Source organism: Branchiostoma floridae, chromosome 7, assembly GCF_000003815.2.
Source record: "Branchiostoma floridae strain S238N-H82 chromosome 7, Bfl_VNyyK, whole genome shotgun sequence".
Taxonomy (NCBI): Eukaryota; Metazoa; Chordata; class Leptocardii; order Amphioxiformes; family Branchiostomatidae; genus Branchiostoma; species Branchiostoma floridae.
The window spans coordinates 13,756,879-13,766,682 of record NC_049985.1 but is presented as its reverse complement, the minus strand read 5'-3'; the positions used below and the strand labels follow the sequence as shown (position 1 = coordinate 13,766,682).

Below are 9,804 nucleotides of genomic sequence, written 5' to 3'. Positions count from 1 at the left end.
TCTATAGTGACCACCTGTCTATAGTGGCCACATTTCTATCACTGGACTGGAACTTGCGAAAACTGCTGTATTTTCTCCAGAGCAAATGTATGTGTTCCTTGTGCTGTTGTTGTTTGACATAAACTTTGAACATTTAAATTGTAAGTAACTTTAAACTGCCAGAGTTTCAGCCCAATAAAACACTCTCAGCGCCAGGGTATGAACAGACTGACCAGACAGACGAAAATAAATCCTCGAACAAGGTTCAATCGTATCTTCCGGGTCTGGCAGGACTGAGTTGTTAAACTAAAATAAGAATAGGTCGATGGCTGATTGCATACAAAGTAAAACAGTTTAACAGTTTTACAGCTTGAAGAAAACAAACGCTCCTACAGTACATGTACCTGCACCTGCTTGATAATTATTAAATCGTATGCCCTACTTGAATAAAAAAAGTTCACTGCAATAATAAATGTACCCACATCACAAGGAGCTTGTACTTTTTTAAAACTTACACCTAGTTATCGTACTGAAAATTGTTAATGACATTACATGAAGTCATTCAACAATTTTCAGTCATGATGAAAATTTTCTAAATGGAAGGTGTGATTATTGTCATTTTCTGAAAAATAGAAGCAAGCTCTATCTTTACCTGGAATCAAGTCACAATACCAGTCCACTTTGGGGGATAATGTACTGTTAAGAGGATGTTCCATTTTTGCGCAGGGGTGATTTGGAACAGTCCAATGTTGCGTGGGAAGGGGTATGGCTGAAATATGCTGTATTTGCTCTTAAGCAAATGTCAGCCTTTCTAGTTCATTAATTCTTGGTACTCATGACAAGTACCAGATAAATCAGTACGCTTACAATCTTATCTCTATTTACAGTACATGATTATATAAATAACATGTCACTAGATTGTATTGATTAATCCCACCTCCTTTCTTCTAATTGTACGTTATAAATAGAAAATGAGAACAGAATATTAAATCTCTTTGCAGATGATGTTGACGTGTCAATGAGAAGTTACTGACAAGTTGTTCAGTTGTTACTGTATTTACTGCTTTCTTGAAGTCAACTTTCTTTAAATACCAATCAGGGATTTTTCAGTTAATGTCCTAAAACAAATTTTACACTTAAGTATGTCCTATTATGGTCTTCGCAATATTATTCATAACAGATATGTACAGATACCATAAATCTATGAATTAGCAAAAACCCAAAGACCACATCTTAAGACAGCTTTCACAAGTGTTGAAAATGCTTGATAGACATAGATAGAGAATGTCAAAATAAAGATAAGTAGTATGCAGGCATTGATAATACATGTAGCTGCATTAGACACTGAACTCTACAATTGTATCTGCACATCTGAACTCTGAAGAGCTGCAGTAATGGGCCCTTTAAAAGCAATAGACAGCAGGGAGCCATTAGTGTCTGCCTAATTGCAAAACCTGAGTGTGCAGGGCACAATTATGCCTGGAGGAACAATGCTGGTGGTTATCCTTTAATTGCAGGTCAATCAGAGACAAACTGTGAGGATTATCATTAATGTATATGTAGCTGAGAAGACTTGGCAAGTGACAACTGGTTAACACAATGGAATACAAGGAATAAAGCATCAGCAAAAAAAGTTTTCAGAGGTTGGATAAAGGAAAAGTTGAATACATCCAGTGACCTGCAGCTTCCCAAATGAAAATGTCACGAAACTAAAAAATAGCAATTTAGGCAAATATGTATTTCCATATCTAGGCAGTAGAGAACAATACACTTTTGATTTTGCCAGTGCTATATTATAGTATATAACTTGTAATTGTCAGAAAATTAGATTTGGCACAAGCAGTCAATAAATGCAATATTTTCTTGTTAAGAATACATGTACATCCTACACATTACCTGCCTCCCACAATCAGACTCAGTCACAACTATCAATGAAATCTGCTTATCTTGCAAGCACGTCTAACCCCCACAGGATGGGGAACAACAGACGTTAAACGTAGAGTGAGTGAGTGTGTGTGTTACATCAAAATACAACGGTACCCAAATTTTTAGTCTGATACGAGACAATGTAGACAGACTGCCTTGCATACCAGGATGAAAAACCACAAAGTTACATGTGACATTGAACTTCTTCACTCAAGTTCAAGTGGTACAAAGTTCTTTTTTTACGTGCTTAACTACCATTGAACCATTGCCAAATGTGAGGTCCCCTATTTAGCACGTTGAAGCATTGCCTGCTTATGGAGCAAGAGAATTACTTCAACATAGCTCTAATGCAACAGTCAGTTTAAGTAGCAACTCCAAGGACATAAAATAGAATGAGTGCACTTTATGAGCAGTTGAAACATATAAAAAAGATAGTTATCAGGGGCGTAGAAAATTGCTCCCAATTAAGGTAGCTAGTTGGGTCAGCGTATGCACATGTTTTACGACCTAAGATATATCTGCATTCATGTGTAGTTGGGCTACTGTTAAATCCTGCCCATACTTTTATTTACACTCTAATGATAACTCCTTCAGTAGCTAGCTAGATGGGCTTCTGCAATTGGTGTCCTTGATTGTGTTTTACGACCTCTGGTCCTCTGTCTTGTTATTCATTCAGGCTCAGACTGGATACTAGTGGTACACCATTGATATACCAAGTTATGGAGGAAAGATGATAGATTTGCAAATATACTTCCTTGCTGTCCCATCCCTATACATACATACACGTGCATATACAATAACTATATTATGTACATATATTGCTTCATAACCGTAGTTGCCATGTTAATAGGTCACTTCTATATATATGATGCAAAATGTGAAAGGCATCGATGATCCAACACTGAACTTGAAGAAACAACTTTTGACCAAACTTGGTAAAAGAAGCAACCCAACCAACAGAACATCAATGTTTTCTCCAACGTGAACTGAACAGAAAGAAGCCACCTGCTGGTCAGTTGTGTGCCTGTCCATCAATATTATCCGAGTCTGACTCCCCCATGTCTGTTTCTAACGGTCCATCAAAGTCATCCACAGAATCATAATCATCAGAATCTTCATAGTCATCATCATCTCCCTCGTTATCATCTTCATCATCATCATGAGTCTGAAGAACAATAAAACATACATGTATATAACAGCAGATTTTGAACATACCAGTAGGCCCCCCCTATACTGTTTTTAAGCCAGCACAGTGATGTTTTTTTCTGGGAAGAACCCAGCAGCTACATGAATAACTTTTATCAAGTTTAAAAATTAGCTTTACAAAAAAAGGCTGAAATGGACAAAGACTCTACTTTACAAAATCTGTCCCTCCGGTACATCATGTAATATTGTCTTGAGTCAATGTGTGGTTACAAATGTGTTTTGCAAAGTGGTTGCAAAATTTTCCAATGGAGAATGCCACACCCACTACTGTCTTTGGCACTTCACACAGCTTGTGCAAAGTTGGCCTTCTGTCCTGATTTTGACCATACTAGTAGTGGCCATGAGGTACTTTAGCTGTATATGTCCTAAGGTCGGCAACTTTTCAAAATTATATGAATGCAAGTTGTAACCATGTTACTTATTTTTATATTTCAATTATCATATTTGAATTATTATTGAAATGCGAATGAAATTGAAATCAAACTATTACCTCTGATGCTGTCTTCCCAATGGGAACTATATCATTGTCCTTCTCTGCAATGCTTTCTAACTGTGGAGAATAAAAGGGAAAAGATCACATTGATGACAAAACTTATTTACAGTATAAATATTTTTTTCTTACCATTTATGTGATCATGTTTTTGCTTTTGTGACTACGAAAACGATTCTATGGTTTGGAAACAATTTTTGCACTCTGTATATTTCAATGATCAACTATATAGTCAGTACACCTTCTGTGAGGTATAGTGAGCTACTAGTACTAGTATTTCAATTCATCGTAGCTGGCAGACTGTAATTGAACGTTAAGCATAATCTTTGTCAGTAAATTTTCTGTGAAGCATACTAGCCACTCTATGAAAATAATTGCATAATTTGTTATCCTGAATTCATTGTCAGCCCAGTTGAAAAATTCACTTGTCCTATATACTATAGAGCAAGTACACAAAAGATCTACTGGCCTAAACCAAACAGGATCCCCCATGCAACCCTTTATCATGTGTATTCATAATACCCAAGACTTGTGAGCCTGTTCCATCTGATGTAGTTCACTCTCATCATCACAAGGCTTGTCCAAGCTGAACCACAGGGGGTCGTTCACACGAGGCAGGAGATTCGGGAACGGTGTAGACATCTTGTGCTGCAAGTAGATATATAAACTTGACTGCCCAGTGCAAATCACAACATCAAAATGCCATTGACTGACCGTTCCAAAAAAATAAATGTGGAGGGGGGGTTAAGATTTTCCAACTGCTTCAATCCCCTTTTGGATTTCATCCAAGTGCTTCAAGTCCCCCCCCCCTTTGAATTTTATCCTCGACCCCAGTCTAATTTCATCCAAATGCTCGACCCACCCCCTTCATGCCCTTATTTCATCCGAGTCCCATGTGCCTTTACCCCCCCCCCCCTTTTTTCATCCCACTAACCTTAGCCCCTCTTCATTTTCATCCCAGCAAGGAGGTTAAAAAGTCCTTTTTAACCTCCTTGATCCTAGTGTCTTGGCCTTGGAAGTAAAAATGAAGTAGAAGAATCTACATCCAAATTTTCTTGACAAACCCAAATCCAGACTTATCTTGACATTTCGTTAAAAAAATCCAAATTCAAAATTTGCTCGACCCCCTAACTAACGTTATGTAAAATCCCGGTCAGCCTTTTTACCGGAAAACAGAGGAAAACACAGTTAAACACCGGAAAACACACGAAGGAGTGTATAATCTACTGAAATACAGTATGTTTTGATGAGTAAACATGACAGGTCGCTATGTTTTGTCACAGAATAATCTACATATGGCCCTGGAATGAAGAAATCGTCAGAAAAATTATGCATGAGACTACGGGCCGGACCGCCGCCGCCACCCGGCGGACTGGACGTGCTGATTGTGCAAAATTATGTAACGTTGCAAGCTTTATTAAGAAATACAGAAAACAGATTCTTATCACAATCCGAGTAGATTCATATATATTATATTTATGCCAATATATAACAGATTTTTCACTGAAGTTCGGTAGGTATCAGCTGTCTTGTTGTGAAAGTATCAGACCCCGCTAAACAAACATGTATTCTGCAATAAGAACAAACATGGCCGCCGGGTGGCGGCGGCTGTCCGGCCCGTCGTCTCATGCATTTTCTGACGATTTCTTCATTCCAGGGCCATATGTAGATTATTCTGTGGCAAAACATAGCGACCTGTCATGTTTACTCATCAAAACATACTGTATTTCAGTAGATTATACACTCCTTCATGTGTTTTCCGGTGTTTAACTGTGTTTTCCTCTGTTTTCCGGTAAAAAGACTGACCCGTAAAATCCGACCTCTTCTTTGTTGTCCATACTACACAGTGCACGGGGAGGTCGGATTGTCAATGGGTTGGTAACGTAATTATGTAAGATTTGTGTCGGATTTTCACATTCAGATTTTCCGATGTTGGATCCGACAGAAATCCAGAAATCAGGCCAAATCAATGGCGCCCGCCCATTGTTTTTCCGTCAGTCTTCCGATGCGTTCCCAATAGATGTTGGAAATGTGTCGGTTTTAACGTACCGACTGGAGGTCAGTTGAGGTCATGACAGGCGTCAGGCCCCGATTAACAGGATAATGTAGGAATATCTCGATATGAATAAACGAGCTACAGAGTTGATACTGTTTTGTTGATTACATATTTCCTTTTATGTTACATTTTTTAACTAGGGTAATTTAACAATTTTTTTAGGATGCCCACTTTTTGAAACCACTGTCACTTTCGGTGGCTAGTTGACCAGTGCATTATGTTGATCATGATTAATGTCGTGTATTCCCATTCTTCAGGTTTGTCAATACCGTCAAAGTTTGAGGATGGAGATGTGCTGTCACGGAAGAACCGATTTATCTTATATTATCTATTGATTTATCCGTTTTGTTCCTGTTGAGTTTGATTTCCTGTTGATTTATTAATGTTTCACTGTTTTTCTCAAAAGTTTGTTTTGTCACTTTAACACTAACTCTCTAATACTAACACTAATCTAGGAACTAACACGTTTCGAAAGTTAACATGAACTCAGCCAAAGACAGTCCACACAGACTATAGTTATTAACAAGATAATAGACTGGATATTATCACTTGATAAAAAGACAAAGTCAAGCATTGGCCAGACCATACGAGTAGAAGACGGATCAACCTAACATCGCTATGGAATAAGCTTCCTCGGACTTGCTTCCCCATGGGTACTGAAATCTGAAACTGTTTAAGACGTTCAGACTACTGGTGGCTGACTTGGTAACGGTGTACTGTGGATTTATCAGTCCTATTCTGGAATATTGTGCACCAGTGTACCACAACAGTCTTACAAGCAAACAGACCGCAACCTTGGAACTTGTACAGAGACGCGCCTGCCGAACAATCCTCGGGCGTCACTACACTGACTACTCATTAGCCCTGCAACAGTGCGGACTTGAAACACTGGAGGAAAGAAGAACCAACCTCTGCCGAAGGTTTGCATCCAGTATGCAGAAGTCAGAAAGAACTGCACACCTATTACCGCAAACCCGTGGTCAGACGCATGGCCGTAACCTGCGGAATTCACAAACACTGACCGTACCTACCTTCTGCACTACAAGATTCCGCAACAGTCCTGTACCATCAATGCTAAGGCTTCTCAACGAGAAAAAATGACAATGTTTATGAACTGTAAACTATGTATGCTTTTATTCATGTTAAATGAACTATCCACTTAAACAGCAATTCTCTCCGAGATCATTTGTTTTAAAGTGCAATCACGTGCTAGAAATTGATTGTGTATGTTAATTATATTAAGTAAGCAGAGATTTTAATGTACAACAAGTCACAATTCAGCCCCTGGCTGCCAGTACTTTGTTTTACTAATAAACCATTTTTGATTGTTTGATTGATTAAGTCAAGGGTTAACAGACATCTTTCACAATACAGTATTATAACCCAAACGTTTGAGTGGCTCCATGAGCCTTTGCGGTGAATCCTATATATATGGCCTCCTTCGGTCATATGGCCTCCTTCGCCCCCCCCATCTACCCAGGTGAATCCTAAGTAAATAAAAAAAAAAGATAACCACTGTCCGATAATTGGTAGTATTTTTTCTGAATCACCGTAGTTTAAAAATACTGTGCGTCGAAATGGGTCCATGAAAGCCATGAAGATATTTTCACGTAAGTGGATGACATAACGATTTTATAAAAGATGTGTCATCGGTAACGGCCATGAAATGCGCTTCAAGTTTCTGCCGACGTTTTGCATCTTCCGCGATACGTCCTGCAATCTTCCGCAGAATTAGAACACGTAACGTTAAAAAAAAAATTCTGGACGTCCCGCAATCATCTGCAAAAATTGTATGAAAGACGCCAGAAGGTTTCCGCAAACGCAAGAGATATGTTGCACATGTACATAGTACAATAGTAGTTGAAGGTAGGAGGTCCATAACAGATCAGTCAGAAAACATTTTTATTTCCCAAACAAAGGTGCTTTAATCAAGAAAGTGTGGTATTCATTTTTTGGTCCATCTATCTATGATAAGCAACTGGGTTGACGGCTCAGCAATAGAAAATGCTCATTAACTGGACCTCATTAACATAATTTATCAAAAGGTTTGTATTCATTGAATTGCTCTGATAATAAACATGATTTGTGAACAGGTTTGGCGCAGGATGAAATATACGCAATTGTTCTTGTCAAAATCACTTAAATCAGTTTCTTTTTGTACAGTTTTGTGAAAAGGTTATGATATGGCTATTTTAAGAACCACATTCAAAGTATGCAAGCGTAGACAACTTAATACATGAGTGGTGTGTACATCCTTGAGTTTTCAGGACCTCATTAACATAATTTATTAAATGTTTTTATTTATTGAATTCCTCTAATAATAAACATGTTTTGTGAATGGGTTTGACGCACCATGAAATATACAGGATTGTTCTTGGCAAAATCACTTAAACCAGTTTCTTTATGAACAGTTTTGTGAAAAATACATAATGTGGCCATTTTATAAACCACATTCTAAAGTATGCGAGCATAGACAACTGTCTGCATGAATTATGTGTTTCACATCACCTGGGGCAGCGCATAGTATTAGCAGTCCTTCACGCTGATGAAGTTGTGATGTTGAAGCGTGATGTTGGCTCTATATTGGCTTGGTCGCCTGGATCGCCATTCTGCTAGGGGAAGCCTTCGGGCCTACCCTATATACCTTTCGGGGAGCTGTCCAGCTTGTCTTCAGACTGACTCTAGAACTTGTTTTGTTTGTCTACCCCAACAAACTCCTTGGTCAAACCAATGTGTTTTGCCCTTCGGGAAAACATTAAAAAATAATGTCGCATCAAGGGGTCGAACCCACATTTTCTGGGTTCAATCTTAACGCCACAGCTGAGAAAACAAAACAAATCGCGACGATCACGGATGTCAATCATTCAGTAGCCATGGTAACCAATAAAGAAGCTATTCGTCACTCAGTGGCGTTGCCATGGCAACATCCAAGCGGAGAAATCCCATCTGCCACGTTTGTTAACTTGTTGTCTAGGTGACCTGCATCGGAACTCTGTAGGAAAAAAAACACGACATGAAACCATTAACTGTCGTCGGAAGGCCATCAGATTAATGTCGGAAGTTAAAAGTCCATCGGATAAGTGCCGGTATATCATTGGAAAATCGACATTGGAATACGGTTTTCCTACGAAAATCCAAAGGGCAAGACGGATCACCGTAAATTCCGACGAAAAACCATCATATTCCCACATGCACGCACCGATGTTTTTCCGACATTTTTCTTGGGTAAACCCCACCTCCCCGTGCACTGTGTGCTATGCAAGAGTCTAATATACGCCAGAAAATTCGCACCGTGGAAAGTATGCAGGCCTTCACATACACTTATAGCCACACACACAATTCAATGTACTGCAGGGATTAGGAACATTGCTTGTTAGTTTACCTCTGCCGTCAGAATTTCCACAAAATCTTCGGAAAATTGGACAACGTCTCCAGCATGTCCTTTCTCTCTTTCCCTCTCTGCAAATTTGAACTGAAAAACAGAGTGCGCAATTTCTGACCGCACATACGATGGAGATGTGCAAATAAAAACGTCTTGTTATTTACAGCAAAGTACAGTAATCTAATCTTAATCGATGATAATTTCATTCAAATATTTATATTTGTTAATTGATAAATTTATGCTGATATAGTGGTTTCTTGTAGATATTAAAACTAGGGATATAATGGTTTCAAATTGTAAGCTATGTATGTTCACCGTAATAGCCAACATGGCGGCTAGTCGTCAAAAAGTAGAAATCGTCTGTGGCTAAATGACTAATTTCTGTGATTTACAGGCATAATTGAAAGCCTACAACGAAATGGATGGTTTAAGACAAATCCTAGACCTTCTATAACTATCCAGAAGGAAAGATTTGTCTCTGGAGATGGATTCTGGTGACGAAGACGACCGTGAGCCGCCCCTGTCTCTGACCGGGTTTCTGTTTGGAAACATCGATCAGAAGGGGCAACTTGAAGATGACGATATTTTGGACCAGGTTAGGTTTGGTCTATTTTCTGCTTTCCACACACTGTTAGTAAATTATAGTAAATTGATTCATGACGACATTTTAAGCTTGTTTGCAGTTCATGTTTGATGACGAGTTCAAATCATATACACGCAAAACTACGAAAACCTCGCCCTCCTTTTCAGCACTGAACCCAGATC

At 38.8% G+C, this 9,804-nt stretch overlaps 2 protein-coding genes across 2 annotated transcripts in view; one reads left to right on the top strand and one right to left on the bottom strand.

Moving 5' to 3' along the window:
• Positions 1 to 794: 794 nt before the first annotated feature.
• Positions 795 to 9,132, bottom strand: LOC118419586 (anaphase-promoting complex subunit 15-like). Its single transcript, XM_035826035.1, has 4 exons — positions 9,040 to 9,132; positions 4,124 to 4,249; positions 3,602 to 3,661; positions 795 to 3,070 (listed from the first exon to the last, which is right to left on the bottom strand). The coding sequence occupies exons 2-4, from the start codon at positions 4,241 to 4,243 to the stop codon at positions 2,918 to 2,920; spliced, it is 333 nt and encodes a 110-aa protein (XP_035681928.1). The 5' UTR covers positions 4,244 to 4,249; positions 9,040 to 9,132; the 3' UTR covers positions 795 to 2,917.
• Positions 9,133 to 9,348: 216 nt separating this feature from the next.
• LOC118420046 (transcription initiation factor TFIID subunit 1-like) overlaps positions 9,349 to 9,804 on the top strand; it is a 28,773-nt gene continuing 28,317 nt past the window's right edge. The window contains exon 1 of the mRNA XM_035826752.1: positions 9,349 to 9,634. Within this exon, the coding sequence (XP_035682645.1) occupies positions 9,524 to 9,634 (111 nt within the window). The 5' untranslated portion in view covers positions 9,349 to 9,523. The remainder of the gene's footprint in view (positions 9,635 to 9,804) is intronic.

Bases quoted from the DNA above. Each gene is read 5' to 3' on its own strand.
- LOC118419586 (XM_035826035.1), bottom strand. From the start codon at position 4,243: ATGTCTACACCGTTCCCGAATCTCCTGCCTCGTGTGAACGACCCCCTG. The intron at 3,662-4,123 runs GTATTATGAATA...TATTCTCCACAG, and splicing joins AACAGGCTCACAAGTCTTGG to TTAGAAAGCATTGCAGAGAA. The intron at 3,071-3,601 runs GTAATAGTTTGA...ATTGTTCTTCAG, and splicing joins TTGGGAAGACAGCATCAGAG to ACTCATGATGATGATGAAGA.